At 49.6% G+C, this 18,690-nt stretch overlaps 8 protein-coding genes across 8 annotated transcripts; 2 read left to right on the top strand and 6 right to left on the bottom strand.

The window, feature by feature from the left end:
* Positions 1 to 1,365: 1,365 nt before the first annotated feature.
* BDV37DRAFT_292222 (kinase-like protein) lies at positions 1,366 to 4,341 on the top strand (the record flags this gene model as incomplete). Its single annotated transcript, XM_032089134.1, has 9 exons — positions 1,366 to 1,380; positions 1,607 to 1,628; positions 2,961 to 3,033; positions 3,089 to 3,154; positions 3,210 to 3,390; positions 3,445 to 3,541; positions 3,597 to 3,917; positions 3,957 to 4,112; positions 4,163 to 4,341. The coding sequence occupies 9 exons, from the start codon at positions 1,366 to 1,368 to the stop codon at positions 4,339 to 4,341; spliced, it is 1,110 nt and encodes a 369-aa protein (XP_031934618.1).
* Positions 4,342 to 4,395: 54 nt separating this feature from the next.
* BDV37DRAFT_266072 (uncharacterized protein) lies at positions 4,396 to 6,556 on the bottom strand. Its single transcript, XM_032083869.1, has one exon. It carries the CDS (start codon positions 6,385 to 6,387, stop codon positions 4,864 to 4,866), a length of 1,524 nt encoding a protein of 507 aa, XP_031934617.1. The 5' UTR covers positions 6,388 to 6,556; the 3' UTR covers positions 4,396 to 4,863.
* A 349-nt stretch (positions 6,557 to 6,905) lies between these two features.
* On the bottom strand, positions 6,906 to 8,128 carry BDV37DRAFT_292220 (lipase family protein; the record flags this gene model as incomplete). The annotated part of the gene is made up of 4 exons (XM_032089133.1): positions 6,906 to 7,352; positions 7,406 to 7,739; positions 7,805 to 7,976; positions 8,035 to 8,128. The coding sequence occupies 4 exons, from the start codon at positions 8,126 to 8,128 to the stop codon at positions 7,011 to 7,013; spliced, it is 942 nt and encodes a 313-aa protein (XP_031934616.1). The 3' UTR covers positions 6,906 to 7,010.
* Positions 8,129 to 9,113: 985 nt separating this feature from the next.
* BDV37DRAFT_292218 (uncharacterized protein) lies at positions 9,114 to 10,339 on the bottom strand (the record flags this gene model as incomplete). Its single annotated transcript, XM_032089132.1, has 4 exons — positions 9,114 to 9,153; positions 9,208 to 9,398; positions 9,458 to 10,084; positions 10,148 to 10,339. The coding sequence occupies 4 exons, from the start codon at positions 10,337 to 10,339 to the stop codon at positions 9,114 to 9,116; spliced, it is 1,050 nt and encodes a 349-aa protein (XP_031934615.1).
* Positions 10,340 to 11,130: 791 nt separating this feature from the next.
* On the bottom strand, positions 11,131 to 12,470 carry BDV37DRAFT_277041 (uncharacterized protein; the record flags this gene model as incomplete). The annotated part of the gene is made up of 4 exons (XM_032085680.1): positions 11,131 to 11,902; positions 11,958 to 12,028; positions 12,077 to 12,220; positions 12,270 to 12,470. 4 exons carry the CDS (start codon positions 12,468 to 12,470, stop codon positions 11,131 to 11,133), a joined length of 1,188 nt encoding a protein of 395 aa, XP_031934614.1.
* A 509-nt stretch (positions 12,471 to 12,979) lies between these two features.
* Positions 12,980 to 14,864, bottom strand: BDV37DRAFT_289550 (glycoside hydrolase family 13 protein; the record flags this gene model as incomplete). The annotated part of the gene is made up of 3 exons (XM_032088496.1): positions 12,980 to 13,502; positions 13,569 to 14,328; positions 14,393 to 14,864. 3 exons carry the CDS (start codon positions 14,862 to 14,864, stop codon positions 12,980 to 12,982), a joined length of 1,755 nt encoding a protein of 584 aa, XP_031934613.1.
* Positions 14,865 to 15,422: 558 nt separating this feature from the next.
* On the bottom strand, positions 15,423 to 16,512 carry BDV37DRAFT_289549 (uncharacterized protein; the record flags this gene model as incomplete). Its single annotated transcript, XM_032088495.1, has 2 exons — positions 15,423 to 15,546; positions 15,602 to 16,512. The coding sequence occupies 2 exons, from the start codon at positions 16,510 to 16,512 to the stop codon at positions 15,423 to 15,425; spliced, it is 1,035 nt and encodes a 344-aa protein (XP_031934612.1).
* Positions 16,513 to 16,866: 354 nt separating this feature from the next.
* Positions 16,867 to 18,671, top strand: BDV37DRAFT_266067 (uncharacterized protein). The gene is made up of 3 exons (XM_032083868.1): positions 16,867 to 17,317; positions 17,381 to 17,801; positions 17,859 to 18,671. Exons 1-3 carry the CDS (start codon positions 17,017 to 17,019, stop codon positions 18,532 to 18,534), a joined length of 1,398 nt encoding a protein of 465 aa, XP_031934611.1. The 5' UTR covers positions 16,867 to 17,016; the 3' UTR covers positions 18,535 to 18,671.
* The last annotated feature ends 19 nt before the right edge of the window (positions 18,672 to 18,690 follow it).

The raw sequence follows: 18,690 nt of genomic DNA, 5'->3' as shown, positions 1-18,690 counted from the left end.
TTTTTTTTTTTTTTTTTTTTTTTTTTTTTTTTTTTCCTTTTCTTTTTTGCTCTCTCTGTTTCCGATGAAGCTTCCTGAGGTATTCAGTCTAGTGAGGTCAATGATTCATGATTGTTCCTATTCAAGAAAGTTAGAGTAGTTCAGATGTACATATATCGGATGTGGGTTTGACATACTGATAATACTTTCAAGGCGCCAATTCTGAAAGATAGAGACCACCCCCAGGGCGATCGCAATCAGGGAGAACGCAATTGTCAAAGCGAGTTCCAAAGACATGTTCTCAGCGAGAGAGTACTTCTTTACCGTTTGGCTGCATCGTCCTGTTAACAGATGTACAGTTGTTGCTACTTAAGTAAGTTGTACTTACTAAACTCAAATAGATCTTTGTAGATGATACCCAGAGTTCTCTCTTTGATAACTATGTTTTTACGGAGAACAACTCCGAGGGTAGTCAATAGGAATTATATAGCTTACCATGTTGTGCCAGTACAATCTGTTGAACTGTGCTAGGTACGATACTAAGCTTTGCTTGCCGGTGCCAGTGCTTTGAGCTATTCCTCTGGCGAGCGTCATTGTTGTGGTGTCTCGAGAAATGATAACCGCCTTTGAGAGTGTAACTTCATTTGTAAATGAGTCAACACAGCCACAATGAATTGATGGAAGTAATTGGCTCGGTCTTGCTGTACGCGCTCTTGTCGCAAGTGCCAGTGCTGTCCTCTGACCCATGGATCGAGCGGCACATGACTCAGGACCGTAGACCGATCACACCGTGTACAGGCAGTGTTCTAGAACATTAAATCGAACTTATTATAATTGGCTAGTATAATACTGCGTTGGTGTTGGTAAAAGGTGGTCATATTTTACCTGGTCCGCAACCTCGACTTCGTCCACCGTAGGCCTATAAGACTTCCACCTCCATCAAAGTCAACCTCAACCTCAACCTCACAAAGTATTTCTCTAATGGCTACCGAAGACAAGTACAAATATCCGTGTCCTGTTTGTTTGAAGAAGTTCACTCGCGCTTTCACGCTCCAGAATCATCTTAATAGCCATAACAACAAAAGACCGTACTCCTGCACGTGTTGTCTCAAGACTTTCACAAGGAACCATGATCGAAGGGTCCACGAAAAGGAAATTCATTCTCCATGCCCTGCCAGCTATCCTTGTCGAATAACCCTAGAAAGCGGAGAGGTCTGGGGCTGCGTAAAGACCTTTTCGTCCAATAGATCACTATGCCGCCATTTACGTAGCAGTGGTGGAAACGAATGCAGGCCACGTCTATTAAGTAACTTAGATCCAACCATTACGGAACCCTCCTACATGGCTGAGCCCTCTCAAGAATTCCTACCAGTCGGCACGAGCCCTATGGCGCCTTCAGTGGCAGAAGTTGTACTCGCGAAAAATCTTTCATCTGCTTACTGGGATCAACTCTACGTAAATCGCGTTCCTAGTTTTACAAAGCTCATCCTAAATCACTCAGAATCCGTGCACAATACAGAGGTCATCTTATTCCATATCCGAGACTATTTCCAATGGCATTTTCAACAGAAGGACTCTTCGGATTCTCGAAACTCGCCTTCAGTCAATGTACCTTCACGCCATATAGATTCGCACGTGGAAAAGAATGCGTACGACCTGACCGGGACTTTAACGCACGCTGTTGATCAACTGGTTAAAAAGGTCCCGCAGCAACCGTGGGGGTTGTTAGAGAAGGCCTGCGAAATGGCCAGAGCTGTTTTTCGTCAACAGGAGCAGGATCTCATCCGAGTCCTTCTTTTGCTCTTCGCAGACCAGCGGTGGCGCGACTTTTCTATTTTGTGGCGTCACCTACTTGAATATCTTGCATCAGTAGCCGATCAGGTTTTAGGGATTTCCCACCCCTTAACTGTGATCTTACGATTGCTTCCCACTTGCAATACACTTATCAATTCTACCGAACCGGCCCTGGAGCTCATGCTCGGCATGGTTATTGAGTGTCCCGACAGTACGCCTAGCGATATTTGCCGGTATCAGTGGGCTTTGAGCGATCTTCTCAGAACACAGCAAAAGTTTTCTGCTGCTGCTGATATATGCCAGAACATGATAAGGGAAAGCAGCAAGACGAACGGGTATAATCATAAAACTACCCGCATCAGCATGCGTAGACTCGGACACATCTATTTTGAGCAGGGCCGTTACGACGAGGCGGAAAATGCCCTGTTGAACGCCCTCTCATTCGGCATCTCTGAACACGGACCGGAGCAGCCCGATATCTGCGACATATACGCAAGCGACCGTCTGGCATTTGTTTACCTTGCAAAGGCCCAGTATAGTCTATGTGAATACTATTGGCGGCAAGCACTTAAGTGGACTCAAAAGAGGTGGCCTGGCGACGACCTCAATTCCATGGCTTTCTCACAAGAGCTTGATAACGTTCTTGCTCTGAAACACAAACACGATACCCAAACACAAGAATGATATTCTATTTGCGTACCATATATTGTTATTTTTTTTTTTTTTGACTTGACTTGACTTGACTTGACCGGTTCATCGATTCAGGCCACATTCTGTCTTCTATATCGGATCCGCAAATCAGCGGGGAACCCGTACCATTCTAATCTGAAATATCATTAATTTCTAACATCTTTATCTATCTTTCCATTTCTTAAGAGTACGTCTATAGATCAGAGTTAAGCCGCCCTAATCTATTAGTATAAAACTCCCTACGGGGCCGACTGAAAATTTCATTTCCGTCTATCAAAACGCCAAATCCATGTAATTTTGCAGTGTTGGAACCATCCCTAGATCTCCGTACCCGATAAGGACCAACCACCGCCGAACCTCCGAGGCGTTCCCCCTGGTCGCTCGTAATCTTCCTCACCACACTTCTCTCACCATGGCCTCGATATTTCGCCTGCCATCCTGACTGTCTAGGAAGTGTTTTCCTCGGCGTCCCGTATTTCAACGCTCTGCATCACCAGTACGCGAGTTCTCTCAGTTAAGCTATCCTCTCCTCGATCCAACCGAGAAGCTCGAGGAAGAAACACTGCCATGGTATTCTCCCAACAACTTCTATTCGGTGATAATCGGCGAAATATTTTCAATCGAGGTATCAAGTGATTGGTAAATTAGGATACGGTGGATATTCCACCGTTTGGCTATGCAGGGACCTACAGTCAGCTTACCTCCCAATCAAGTACCTATGCGAAAAGAAACTCACTTTATTCTAGACAGCATGAATATGTCACACTAAAGGTGTTCGAGCGCAACTCGACAGAAGGCCAAAGAGAGACAGAGACCTATCGCCACCTGAATTCCCTCGACAAAGTAGATCATACCGGAGCCAAGCTTATCCGCACAGCGTTGGACAACTTCCACATTACCTCTCAAGAAGGCAAATTCAGATGTCTTGTCCATCCCAACCTTAGGAATGAGTCTCTATGACTTCCGCACTCCAGCTCAGAGACAAGGTCCTTCCCGAAAAAAATAGTCAAGTTGACCCTGATGCATCTCCTTCTTGCTCTGGATTACCTTCACACCGAGGCTGGAATCGTCCATACGGGTATGCATTCCTCACTATCCGTCTCTCAAAAAACCTTCTAACCGAGTTGTCTCAGATATTCAAGAAAAGAACATCATGATGGCTATTGAAGATACATCCATCTTAGCCGATTTCGAAGAGGAAGAGAAATCTCGTCCCAGCCCGCGGAAAAGAGTCGGCGATCGAGTCATCTACACTTCTCGAAAGCTCAGGAAAACTAAGCAACATGGACGTCCTACGCTGTGTGATTTTGGGCAGGCTCACCGTGGGACAAGTACTTACTACGGGGATATCCAGCCGTATATTTACCGGGCTCCTGAGGTGTTATTGCGCAAGCCTTGGAATGAGAAGGTTGATATCTGGAATGTCGGATTATTGGTATGTCTTATAGTGAATAGTGAATGGTGGATATATAACTTTGCTAAAACTTGCATAGACATGAGATCTCTTCCAACAAGGACATCTGGACGTGATTCGGATAAGAAAAGGTCTGATGGCCATCGTATCGCTGAAATGATTGCTGTTATGGGGCCACCGCCGAAGGAAATGATACCGAATAGTGTCTATGCGACCGAGTTCTTGGATGACGAAGGTAGATATGAATCAGGATCTTCGAAGAGTGTTTTGCTGATACGGAATTAGGGAGTTGGAAGGGAGCCATTGAAATCCCTCTTATGTCGTTGGAGACGCTTGAAGGAAATCTGGAGGGTGAGCCGCGGCTGCTTTTCTTCCAATTTCCGCGCAAGATGCTCAAGTGGAAGGCTGAAGATAGACTGTCGTCTAGAGAGCTATTGGAAGATCCTTGGTTACGGTCACCGTAACAGCTCTGATTGCTCGGCAGGTAAGTTCTACATGACAGTAGTAGGATCTAGATGATGTGACCTTGCTGTGTTTACTTCGACTGGTGGTGATTGGGGCGAGCTCAAAATCAGTAGACCTGCAACGAGTCTATTGGAATCGCAGGGGTCAGATCAGATATGGCCTTTGGCTACGTATGAAATGGGTTCTGCATAATGAATACAGCGACTATAACATTCTTTACCCGTAATTATTTGAGAGACAGAGTTAGCTGTGCAAGCTTTGATTACGCTGCTGTGTAAAGTGTAGTTAGCTTTGGGAGCTAGCTGAGTGACTATGGATAGATCTGGGATTATTCCTAGAACCGCTCCGGTACATGAGATGCGAAGTGGGTCGTAACTATAGCGCGTTTGATCATAAAAACGTGAAATTATAGAATCGAGGTATAGCGCTGCAAACGAGCCACTGTCAGAATGAATGTGCTGAGCTATGATCCACATTGCGAACAGCCTGTGGCGAACGAACTTCGGAATGTCAAAACACGCTCAAATATGAGAAGAACAGCATGTCTCCGCTTTCCCAACCGCAGACAAGCGACAGTAGCAGGAGGTGGTAATAGGAACGTCAGCGGAACCGACGGCAATATCGCGCTGGACCTGAATGCTCAGAGCTTCGTCGAACTTGCCCAAGCGCACCAGGCACTCGTGCAGCCCGTGTAAGCCCCAGACATTATTCAGTCGGGCCTTGCGACGAGGGAAATCTTTCGCGAGCCCCAGGTCCTCTCGGAATACCTGCTCTGCCTCTTCGATACGGTTTTGCTCTAGTAGCAGCCCACCCAAGGCATGACGCACGGGCTGCATCCATGGCGGCGGGTCCGAATAGGGGAGCGCGTCTTCCAGCTCAATCGCTTTCCGAAGGTGGGCGAACGAGACCTCGTAGTTGCCCTTACGATATTCCAGCTCGCCGCTGAGCATCTCCGAACCGACCTTGAGAACGTCGACCTCTTTACAGGGAATGCTGTTCAGTCGGGAAGGCGGGACCTTCGCACGCGCCGCCTCAAACTGTTTCTGGGTAGCCTCTGCTTCTGCGACGCGACCGAGGGCGCTGAAGGCGACACCGCGCGCGTATAGTATGTTGGCCGTTGTTGCGCAGTACACGGCGGGGTCCGCGGGAAGCTCCAGGCTTAAGATATCCTCCCAGCGACCAAAGCGTACATACACATGGGCTAAGTTCCCGAGAAAGCTCTCGGTCCAGTCCGCCATCGGAGGACTAGTGCTTGTTAACACATTGATATCGATAATCTGTTCGAGCTTTTTCGCAGCCGATAGCGATTCTTGATATCGGCCCGAGATGAACGCCGCATACAGTTTGGCACATATGTTGTGCACCCGATACGCTACGTACAGAGCTGATCCGCGCTCGCGGTTGAAATACTTGTCGTCGGCGATGATGGCTTCCTCGTTGGAGTCGACCGCACGGCGATAGTCCCCAACCGCCATATCGATATGCGTGGGCATGTGCAACATGTGGGCAGCATCAGGCACCAGGCGACGTAGCCGGTCGGCGGCGGGTAATGCTCGCTCTGAGATTGGCGACATTTCCATCAGATGAATGTAGAGATGGCAATGGGCCGGATGATCGCGACCTTCGATGCTCTGCGCCATTGCTGACTCGATCACCTTCTGCGCCTCCACTGTGTGGTCGCCGCTGGGCTCGCCGGTGTCTAAATCCCAGAGTCCTCGGGGGCTGATGCACATGAGAGCTTCGCCGAATAACGCGGACACATCCAGGTCGCTGCTGTAGGCTTGATACACAGGTCGCATCGCTGCCGCATACGCACGGTCCAGCGGCCCCATGTCGGACGGGATCTTGTCTGAGGGTGAGAATCGGGCTGTGAGCGCTTTGATTAACTCTCTTTCCACGGGGGTGGCATCGCTCGCCAGCTCAGTGGCCCGTGCCAACGCATCGTTGGCCTTTTTCATTGTGTGCCGACGGTCTGCCATGTCGAAGAAGTGCCACGCCTTGTTGTAGTTCGGACCGGCCGCATAGGCGATGCCCCAGAATGCCATGGCGCATTTGGGGTCGTGTTCGGTGGCCCGTTCGAAGCAGCGCAGCGCCTCATCATGGTTGAACGAATAGGCCCAGAGAAATCCGCGGTTAAACCAGAGCTGAGCTTCTGGGGAGGATGTGGTCACGGAACGCCGATGCGACCCGAGGTTATAGTACGCTGTGGATTCCCTACACTCATGTCAGACACGGCTTTCAACACCACAAACTGCGAGATCTCACGGCATCTTGAATTTCACCAAGGGGAACACCCATGAGAAGTGGGGAAGATGAGAGGCGACGATGACGCTTTATAAAGGGTCGATCGGCTACGGTCGGGCAGCTTCCCCTCACGCCTGGTACGTCTCCGATTGGGCGCTGCAGTCGCCGTTCATTTCGCCGATTTCATCTGCAACTTCCAGGGTTTGTATGCATTCTGATTTCATGTCTCTATGTTGATGTTGATTATGCGTCCCGTCACAGGATATACAACAGATAGCATTCCACAAAAGAAGAAAAGGAGTGATAAGAAGAGGAAGAAAACGAGCGAAAGAAGGAAAAAAAGATGTCCGTCCCTATTGCGCCGTAATGGCTATACCCAACTCCAACTTGATAAAGTCCCCGTTGGTGCGATATATAAGCATGTTTAGATCTGGGCACACACGCTCGTACTGCCCATGTACCATCCATGAGGCTCCATGGTGACTTCCTTGGTACCCAAGTTACCGGCTTCATTATTGATTCCCTCAATTACCTGAATATCGGACTTCGTCACCGACACGCCATTGGGTGACGTGATCCAGTATTCCGGCGAAGACTGACTATACTCGGGGACCACAAGCTTCAGTGGCTTGTGCCGGGACAAACGGAAGAGGGCCTTGGGTACTTCGTCGCTGGTGTGGGTGATACGATAGTTCTTGCCGGCAGTGGACTTGGTGATGTACTCGGCGAACGCCTTATTACCGACGGATGGGGCGCCGAAGGAATACTAATCCTTGTTAGCGGTCGTCCTTTTTCTTTTCTACGGACGGGAGGACTTACCAAGTCAACCGTATGTCCGGCATTCCGCAAGGTCACAGCTCCCAGGGTAGCAAGGGCGCCACCGAGACTGTGTCCCGTCAGGACGATCCGATAGTCCGGGTTGTCTTGCAATGCCTCCTCCACCCTCGGCAGGAGAATGTCCATAGCGCTCTGTGCTGCTGTCCAGAAGCCATGGTGTGCTTTGCATCCCGTGCAGGCGGTCGATGCGTCCGTTTGGAGGAAGTCCAAGTCAGCATTGCTGTTTGCCTGGGAGACCGTCCCACGGAAGCTCAAGACGATGCATTTGTTCGTGTTGTCCAGAGCGAGGTATCCGGTGGTACCACCTGGCTTGATCCTATCGCATCCCGTACGTTAGATGACCTTCCTCCTTGTTATGAAAAAGGGAATGCCGGAACTTACTCCTCAAATCCCTCAATGATCTGGGTACTTGATTCGCGGATGGTGTCGCAAAACCCCGAATCGCAATAGACAGCCGACCCAATCGAGGAGGCATTATGGTTCGCTTGGCAATTGGCCGCAGCCGAGAACTGCGAGAAGCGGTTGAAATCCGCCAGAAGAGACGGAGAGATATCTATAGTTGACTCATTAGCATTTCAACCGAGCCTCAGAAAGACAGGAGTGGTCATTACCTCTGCGATACAGGCTATTCAGAGTAGCTCTCGGCACCGGATGGGCAAGGGTAGGGCAGATCACCCCTAGAAGAAGAAATAGCAACGCCAACATTTTGTAAAAAGGGGTATCGTGTAGATAATGAACGGACGTCCTGTAGACTGGGTATCTTGATGTCTGGATGAGGATATTTGCTTCACTCTCCAACTATATACTTATATCTATGAGCAGTATGATGATCATCATCCAGGGGAATTGACCCTCGGAGTAATCCGAAATCCAACCTCACTCACAGTAGAGGCCGGAAATAAGCAATGATTCCTCACCAACATCCCTAGTTACCACTACTGCCGAGTCATGCTGCAGGGGTTTTAGGTCAGGATTGTAGTGCTGACCGGCCTCTGCTCTCATCTCTGCAGCCTGTCTACTTAACCAGTGGCAGGAAAAATGGCCCCCGTCCCTTGCAGATTTAGCAATAGCACCATCCACCTTGCATCGTACCAGACTAAAATCTCACGAGTCAGACTTGCCATTCCATTCTGAGCAACACAGACCAGAGGTCAGCATTTAGCGGTCCTACGCGAAAATGAAATACCCTCCGAGTTCCAACATGGTCAATATCAAGGTGACATCGCCCATAGTCGAGTCTCCACCATAGTGGGCCTCGGGTGAGCCCGAGATCCTGGACAACCCGAATAGCCCCCAATGACCCCTAATTCCTGAAGTCAGCACGACAGCTCCAATTCCCAATCGGGGATTTTGTTCTCTGGCTAGTGCTGATTTTGCTGCAGTGCGATATTGTGGTTTATGAGCTACTTTCCTGTAGTATGCGGGATCAGAATGGATCTAGCAGACCTGTACTACTAGTATGTCTACAAGTGCGAGGGGTTATACCCAGTGCTATTCGGTGACTTGTGCATACAGAATTGTGTAAATTAAGAAGAAATAATATGAACAATGCAATTTAGTCCAGAATCCCAGTTTCAACATGCAGAATGCCATGTCCACAGTCCTATTATCACAAGCCCTAACCCAAGAGCCCACATACATCATGTAACTACCACCTGACCAAGCCAAACACCATATATCTACCCGCAAATCAAGCCTTGCTCTGATTCCGGAGAACAATATTCATATACCTGTTCCAACCCCAATTAGCCCCGATCACGAAAGAAGACAAGACAGAAACTCACATGCTCATGCCCACCAACGCCATAAAGACCCCCAAAATACTCTGTCGCATGATGACATGGCGGCTGGCTGCCCAGCCCAGCCCCACAATAATGCAGGTCTTCAATTGTCCGATGACAGTGCTGCTGACTGGCCCTGCGGCATCGATGATGTAGAACCCGGAGAGATTGACCAGACAGGCGAAGATGCCGCTCTGGTCATGTTAGCAGACGAGTACCGAGATGGGGTTTGGAGTTAGGGAGGGATGCCCACCATCAAGATAAGAATCCAGGTAGATCCCGGCACGGACGAGACTGTTGGCGGCGTCTCGATCCAGGGGATGGTGCAGAGGAGCAAGCCCGCGCTGACGGGGGCTTGGTTGAGCAGTAGCTGCATGCTGCTCATCTCGAATTTCTTGTGGTAGTGGCCGATCCACACCGTGTAGATTGCGCTGGCGCCCACCCCGGAGAATGCGAACAGGATGCCCGAGAGCGAGGTGGTGACTTTGCCTTCCGTCGTGGGGAGGCTGTCGTAGTAGGAGACCATTCCTACGCCGATGCAGAGGAGGATGAGTGGCAGGATGGCGGCTCGCGGGACCCTAGCCCCGTAGAGCAGGTAGTTGAGCAAGGCGGTTACTGGGGTGAGGAGCAAGCGGGCCAGCTGGTGGAACATGACGGAGGAGTGTGCGAGTCCTAGGTTTTGGAGAATCACTTGGACGCCCATTGCTGCGGCGAGCGGGAGCATCTGGACGATTGCTACGCTTTTGGGGACGAAGAAGCCACACCAGGGGCGCGATGCGGCCCATAATGTGGCGCCTGTGACGAAGAAATGGTATGCTGCGAAGGATACTTGGCAGTTGCGGAAGGAGGGGTCTGAGAGGATGGATTTGTTCGTGAAGACCTGGTGGGATATGTGGGTTAGCGATTAGATTTGGCAAATTGATATGTATAGGATTGGGCTTACAATGGCAACGGTGGAGAGGATGTTGATCCCAGTCCAGATAATGAAGCTAGGTCCGGGGATCAATCGCTCCGTAGATTCCTCGGAGCCATGATCACTGGCGTATTCGATCTTCTCATCTGTTTCATATTTCACTGGTGACTTGATCAACAGCCCTGTTTCAGGGTCCTCCGGCTTTTCCGATGTGTAGGTCATCTTGCGTTAGACCTTATATAAATGATCAAGTATAATGCTACATGCAGCTTAAAAGGCAGAGGTAAAGGCACGCAATGGATATATAATCAACAATACTGGGGCAGTGCGTGTCAGTCGAAGTTGCAGCGCATACATCACCACTGTCGAGAACCTGGGGCGAGTATGGCTTGGTTATGAATGGGCCGAATGCTACCTCAGGACCGCCACTCTGGTCAGGGGACAATCTCGGTTCCTGTTTTCGCTCATCCAGTAGACCATGGGTTGATGGGTCGTTCACTGTGCGTCAGGGTGCTGGTAGGGCTCTCGACTTCGATGACCCGTCTAGATGTATAAGTCCATGATAACAGACAGAGCTGGATGAGGTTCGTGTATCATGATGTTGCTGTGAATTGTTTGAATACGACATCTGGTCCTGCTCAGTTTTTAACAATATTTTCTGATCTCTGTATGAGAATTCCAGCAGGCTGGCATTCTTTCTGGGCCGCATTTGGTCTTGGGTGATATGGAATACGCATCCGGAAATGTAGTAGCATCTGGCTCCACCTACGCATAGGTACGATGCTACGTCGCTGAGATGTTGAACTATGGGTGAGAGGACTATACGCAATCTGTTATTCAATCTGTTCGTCATAAAGTAGGCCGGTGTGGCTACGTCGCAATCTCTGATCAATGTATTTTTCTCAATAGACGCCATATTAATTTCATATAATCAACGAAAACTCCAACTATGAGATAGTGCTAAATAACATTGGTATAGTAGTTCCAAAACTTGCAGGCTGTATATATGATTCTCAAGAAACAAACACTCCTCTTGGATACTGAAGCTCCCCCAGCTTCACCTCAGCCTTCGACCACGGGTCAGGCGACTCTCTCCACTGGGAATACACCATCTCCTCGCCTGCGACCAGTCGGTGGATATTCAATCTGGTGCTGAAGACCATATTATAAGCCAGTGCCGGATGCCACTCGAACTTCCGGTCTTCCCACTGATCAATATCGGAATCTCGTGAGACATAACCTTCTGATCTGAACGTCCCAATCAAATTAGGGAAAGGCGCATAACAGCGCAACCGGGGGCGATTACTGCCCGCACACAAATCACTCATAGCGTTGTCCACAGGCAGATTCAGATAGTTGATTGAAAGCTCGGCCAGAATCCTTCGGGCACCCTCCAAGGTTACAGCATACCCGAACGTGCAGCAACCCATGTTGGCCCGATAGATGTACCGTGTGGAGTCGACCGGCCACTCGGGATGCTCCTGTCTCCATTTGATAGACGGTCCTGCTGGAGACTCCCAAGGCCCCCGAATTGTGGTATTCGGGACCGTGGGATCGTTGGGAATAACGTAGAAATCGGTCTCGTTCTGGTGTGCGCCCGACGCGCAGCCCCCAACCCAGAGAATGTCCCAGTTCGTACCGTACGGGGCTTTCTTGGACTCGTGCTGGTTGTTAGTCAGAGTGCGTACGCCTCGCGCGAACTCGGCGAGTTGCTGCCGCACTGATACATCCCAGTCGGCGTCGTCTTCTAGGATAAGGGCTGTGGAGTAGCGATTTTCGACGATACTATTGATCTGTCGTTAGTATAGTGCGCTAGTCAGATGCTGGTGGTAAGACGTACTCAATAAGGGTATTCATATGAGCGCGCCAACAGCCTATGGCGGCGGGCTTCACACCCGACTCACCCAGTCTCTAACTCAACAATTAGCAAAGACCTTGTGAGAAATGAAGCATACGAACCAATGGATAAGACTTCTCAGCTACGCTGTCCGGGTACACTCCATCTCTCCAATCGACCTTGATCCCGAGAAAAGAAGCAGCCAAAGTAAGATAATCACGTTTATCAGTACGTTCCTTCATGCCAATGGCGTAGATGTGTTCAAACTATGGAAAGTTAGCACATCCCAAACCGAATGAGCGTAAGCAAACTCACCCCGAGGGTCTCATTATTAATACGGTCAAACGTCGTCTCCTCCGTAAGATGATGCTGTCCCGCACGAATCACATTTCTAGTCGTCGAGTAGTACGCCTCTCGATCGGCTAAGAGGACGCCGAAGATGAAGTAGCTGCAAAAAGCTGCTGCTACGAGCTTGATGATGCTCTTTGTGTTCCACCGGCTCATAACGAAAGTCATTTCCTCAATAATTGGACCTGGTACGGCCCAGCAGCGCGACTGTGAGTATCTGGTGCAATGTGGTCAAGTCATAGGTGCATGTTGCCTTTGGTTGCTGGCGAGGTGGACTTTCTCGCCACCATACTGTCAGGACTGACCATGACTCCGCCTCCTTGAAACTAGATTGATTTAGTCAGTATTTCCGGGAACGTCATGCAGTTCAAAGCGTTCATACGGTGTTGAACCTGGGGTTTTGCGTCCCTGGTTTCGCGATGTCCGAAAGCGGAAGTGTGTAGATCAATTGTTTAATCCGGTGTTCAGGTGCCTGCTCTCTTCACCTCTCATTGGCCAACAACAACGCCCCTTCCCCTTTCCGGACGTCGGATGCTATTTTGGAGCATCCACTTACCATAAGCGTAATAGTGCAATATTTCTAGCTTTGTTTCCTTCTGGTCAGCCTACAGTATTGCAGAGTCCGTGAAGTAGGGTTGATATTAAATGGCCGACTATTATAAGACTGACAGATCTAATTAGGCCTCAATGAGCAGCACCACAGCCTCATATGGACGAAGAGACCACTTGGAGCCAGAAAACCTGTCCTTCGCATCGCTTGGGCTGTCGTATGTGTTTAACAACACTTCCTTTACTCCCTTCACACCATTCGAAGAAGAATCCCACTCCAATATGCCGTCAGTCCAGTTGGCCAACACCAGCGCCTTCTGGTCTTCATACTGACGGGTATACGCGAAGATCTCCTGGCTATCCCGGTCGACCAGCTCGTAGTTTCCATATACAAAGATGTCCACATATTTCTTGCGGAGTCCGAGCACTGACGCCCAGTAGCTGTAGGTTGAGTTGGGGTCGTTGACCTGGGCCTCGGCGTTGATGCCGCGAGCGTAGTTCGGGTTGACAGACATCCAGGGCTTGACGTTGGGGCCAGTGAATCCGCCGTTTGGTGCATCAGCCCATTGGACTGGGGTACGACCGTTGTCGCGGGACTTCTTCTGGTATTCCTGTCGGGCAATCTTTTGAATTTCAGGATCCTTTGGTAGTCTGTGCCAGATAAAGGTCAGTGTGCGGTCCACACAGTAGAAAACAAAGCGGAAATAGAATACTTACCTCTTCCAGTGGTTGAGGCAGTCGATATCCTTATATTCTTCGATGTCCCATTCGAGAGGCACGTTCCCCATGCCAATCTCCTGGCCCTGGTATACAAACGGAGACCCAGCTTTCAATGCCAAGATCGTGGCCAGCATCTTGGATGCAATAACTCGGTCTTCCTCCTTTGCATTGGTGTACCGATCGACCGACCGCGGCTGGTCGTGGTTCTCCCAGTACAGGGCGTTCCAGCCATCATTCTCATACATGAACTTCTGCCACCTCTCAAAGAAAGATTTCAAGTCGGTGAGCTTCCAACTACCCAACTCGAATTTGTCGTATGTACCGTGGTCAATGTCAACATGCTCAAAGTTGAAGATCATATTGAGCTCATTCCGGTCATACTGCACCGCTCGAAGCACCTCTTGCGTATCCTTCACGAAGGGCATCTCACCCACACTGAACGTATCGTACTCCTTCAGAATCTTGCCAAGCTCCTGGAAGTATTCGTGCAACCGAGGCCCATTGGCATAATACTTGTCACCCCATTGCCAAGGGGTACGGGGGTCGTGAATCGGGGCATCTGGGAAACGCTGGTCCTTGCTGATGAAGTTGATCACGTCCATGCGGAACCCGTTAGCGCCCTTGTCCAGCCAAAAGCGCATAATATCGTGGACAGCTTTGCGGACCGGTGGATGCTCCCAGTTGAGGTCCGGCTGCTCTGTGGCGTACAGATGCAGATAGTATTCCTGTGTATGCTCATCCCACTCCCATGCGCTCCCTGCGATCGCAATTAGCCCAACAAACCCTAAAGACATCTATAACAAATGAACGCGAAAACCTACCCTGAAAATGCGACACCCAGTTGTTCGGCGGCTGGCGATTCCCCTGCTCGTCATACCTGGCCGGTCGCCAGATGTACCAATCCCGATACTCGCTCTCCTTCGAGCTGCGCGACTGCTTGAACCACTCATGCTGGTCACTGGTGTGGTTCACGACTAGGTCCATGAGGAGCTTCATGCCGCGTTCATGGCAGCCCTTGATCAAGTTTTCCACATCTGCGACCGTGCCGTATTCATCGGCGATGTCGTAGTAATCAGCGATATCGTAGCCCATGTCCACCTGGGGCGACTTATACGAGGGACAGAGCCAGACAATATCAATGCCGAGGTTCTTGATGTAGTCGAGCTTGGAAATGATCCCGGGAATATCGCCGATACCATCATCATTGGAGTCCTTGAACGAGCAGGGCCAGATCTGATATACGGAGCTTTCCTTCCACCAGGCGCGGTGGATCTGGGTGGCGGGTTTGGCCATCGTGTGTGCGTCTAGACAGTGTGCACTTTTCCTAGAGGAAATTGGATTTCAAGGAGAAGGAGGGAGGCTTCAGTTTATCTAGTATATGTTTTGTTGTTGTTGGGAGGGGCAGCTTGTTATCCGATAACATCCACCGCGGGGCAGCTGCTCTATCGAGCGGAGAAATTATCGGTGGATGCGCTGCGGGCCTATGGACTTGCTTTCGGGACTATAGCTCGCCAGGGGGAACTTATGAATTGGGGGTCTAACCAGGTTCCAACAGCCAGTGAGACTTGGTAGGGCTCTGGTTCCACCTGGGCGTTGATCGAATGATGATACGACACGGAGAGCTTTCGGCGGATCCTTTGTCGATCAATCATGGAGCTGCTACTTGCGGATTTGAAGTGCGTGTAATACTTGTGTTTAACATTATGCTGGGTTTAATATCTTCATTATTTATATCAAAATGAGTAAGAGAAATCATAATTAAGTGTTACAACTCCAGTCTCCGACGATAGCCGTATACGATCCAACAGTGACCTGAGAAGTAGAATAACTCAACCATCTAGCGATGAATAGTTACATCCTGTTCATAGACCGAAAAATACTCTGGACATCGGCGAATTTCAGTTCGGCCATCGTTTCATCCCATAGCCTTTCAATGGCCTGTCTCCCTTCCGGCGTATAGAGGACAGTAGCAAACCTGGTAAACATATATTAGCGAGAGGTGACGTGGAAGATGCAGTCAGTATACTTACGGTCGAATCTGCCAGTCCATCAAAAAACAGCCGTGGGACTCCTTGCCCTTCACCACCGTAGCGTCCACATATGTAGAAGCTCCATCCCTGACCGTGCGAGCAGTGGCCACTTTCGCAAGGGACATGATCATTGATAGAACACTAGAAACATCACGGTGGAGCTGAGTGCCCTTGGTAAAACCTGGGTCCACCAAGTTCACCACCACGTCATCCGCGGATACGTAGTCGGCGAGCTTCCACATGAACATGTGCCCGAGGAGTTTGGATGCGCTGTATTGCTCGGTCCAGTCGAAGTTCTTCGGGTCGTCGTACGAGGGCAGGAGTGGAGAGAACTTTCTGTGGGGGAATGTTGCCATCAGAGCGGTGCCCGAATTGACGATGCTAAGTCGGCCAGGCGTACCAGCTGGTGCTTTGTTCTTGAGCACAGGGAGGAGGAGAATGCAAAGGAGTACCGTCGATAGGTAATTCACTTGGATGACCTCCTCATGATCAGTACTTGGAACAACCCCAAAGTGCATTTTCCCCAATCCGGCATTGAGAATGACTATGTCAAGACGAGATAGCTGACTTTCGGCGCGGCGAACAAAGGCCCGAATAGAATCGTATGAGCTCATGTCGAGATCCCAGACTTCGATGGAGGCCATGGGATACTCCTTTCGGAGTATAGCTGCTGCTGTCTCGCCTTTTGTTACTGAGCGAACGGCAATGATTAAATGGGAGATATTGTATGATAGGAGTTGGCGAGCGCTTTCCAAACCCAAGCCGGTGTTGGCTCCTGTCACGATGGCGACTTTATCAGTAAGAGTGGTACCTTTCGGCGGCCATTGGGGCTTCGTGCACAGCTGAGACTTGAGATAGATCTTTGGGTAGTATGGAGTGGTACAGGGTGGCAGGTCTCTTGAAGCGGTCATTGTGAAGTAGTACCGTATCTAGTAGTGTTTTTGCGACTCGTGGGATTGAGGTATGTCTCGGAGATTCTGGAATCTTGGGATTGTAACAATCTTGAAGACCTTATATATGTTTATTCCAAGGACGTCGCCTCTCTGGCTGCAGTAATTTTGAATAAATGCGATATACTCTTTTCTCTCAAACGGGTTAGTGGCCCTTCGCTATTCCCGAATAGGATAACAATCGTTCAGCCAATCGGCGGCCGTTGGGTCAATCGTCAGCCCCAAGAGGCGCTTCAAAGATGGCTGTAAGCGGACTTAACTCACTTCCAGACTGTATCCTTAAATAGGCGATTAATTCACGAAGGAAAGGCACAAGGCATATTCCAGCTTGACTCATGCTCTCGATGCTTCTCATGTTGCCTATTGCTTAGACATATCTTTGAAAGGCGGATCAGTTATCTCCGTCATCCATTAACTCATAGTATCATTTACCTCAAGCGGCATACTCTCACTATTTGGGCAGTGATGCTACCGATCATCATATCCACGGGAACGGCGCTGCCAGACCCAGATACGCGCAGGCTTATTAGGAGCCATGTCATGCTGGGAAAGAACCGTGGCAAATACCGACGTTCGGGGCGCGTTGATCGAGCCGAGTTAGAACACGACGAGACTTGCAACGAAAAACATAGAACATTGCGGAAGCAGTCTCGTCAATTGACCAAGAGGCCACCTTCCATCATCCCACAAACGGTTGGCTCGGAAGTCTCCCTGCTACAGTTCGCTGACACAGTGGAACCGGCGTTGGCTGTGGACATCGTAAGATGTAAGTCAAAGCTGCAGGTACAGTAAAGCCCTACTGAGTGTATCCTTACCGACGGGAATACAGTTTCGGCTATGTCGAAGAGAACCTTATTCACGCTGGAGAGATACCTTTCCTTCCAGAAGAAAAATGACCAGTGGCACGATCTGTTGATAGTGGATCCTGTTTATCTCCATGGTATGGCTTTCATAACGCAGGATTTCTTCGACGGACTGTCCGGTTGGCAATCTGAAGCCAACAAGCCGGCCTCCTTACACTTCTTGAAAACGCTTCAACTCCTCCGCGAGAGGCTGTCCCTTCCGGACGAACAAGCCAAAACGTCAGATGCTACGATAATGGTGGTTCTGTTTCTCACAACGCATGCACATGTCAAGGAGGATCTGGACTCTGCCAAGCACCACCTCAGGGGCCTTCGTAAAATCGTGGATCTAAGAGGTGGCATGGCCAACTTGACCTACGATGGGAATCTGAAGACCGAAATATACCGGTGAGCGAGTCGACCAACATGAACAACTAAGAAGCAAACCCTCTAACCGTGAAATAGGTCTGACTTATCAATCGCTCTTCAAGGGTGCACAAGGCCTCTCTTCTTCGACGACCATTTACTGCATTCGATGCTGACAGCACCAACTCTGGGTAAGCACGCCAACGAACGATTCCTCGAAAATATAGACGATAATCTAGCCCGAACATGGAGTATAATGAAGCGATTTTGTGTCCTCGTCAATGAAGCCATCAGCGCACAACAAAGACTGTCTATGGATTTCTTCATGGAGACAATGACTTCAGTGATGTACCGCCTGCTCCATATCAAGTTTGAAACCGGCTCGATTGCTGAAGCCATCCGCCTCGGGCTTCTTGCATTCTCCTCCCATGTCTTCCTGCAATGGCAGGATATCCGACGTCAGTATATTCAATTCGCTGCTTCTTATAAAGATAGTCTTGTCTCTCTCAAGGACTTAGATGGCGTCTCATCTCATGTCGTGCTTTGGCTCCTGATGGTCGGTGGTATCTCAGTCTTCAGTACTGCTGACGACGAATGGTTGAAGCCTTGGCTGCGGGCTAATAGCCAACTATGCAAGGTAAACTCATGGCCAGCGATGAGAGATGTCTTGGAGTCATATATGTGGATCGGTGTGATACACGACAAGCCTGGGAAGGATTTGTTCGAATCCGCATTGTTGCAACCATCTCCCAAAGTGTACCTGCCCAGTGTATGAATGATTTCGTTTAGCTATTAGAGGTCATATCACAGTTATATACCAGTCCCATATTCCGCAAATCTATGCACATATTGACAAATGATACTTCCCGGGACAGGTAGATGTAGCTTAACCTTGTAATGCGAGTTGTGTCATTCTGTTTATTTGTTACTT

This window comes from Aspergillus pseudonomiae (genome assembly GCF_009193645.1).
Source record: "Aspergillus pseudonomiae strain CBS 119388 unplaced genomic scaffold BDV37scaffold_167, whole genome shotgun sequence".
Classification (NCBI taxonomy): domain Eukaryota; kingdom Fungi; phylum Ascomycota; class Eurotiomycetes; order Eurotiales; family Aspergillaceae; genus Aspergillus; species Aspergillus pseudonomiae.
The sequence above is the reverse complement of the archived record's forward strand: the minus strand, read 5'-3'. Positions and strand labels throughout refer to the sequence as shown.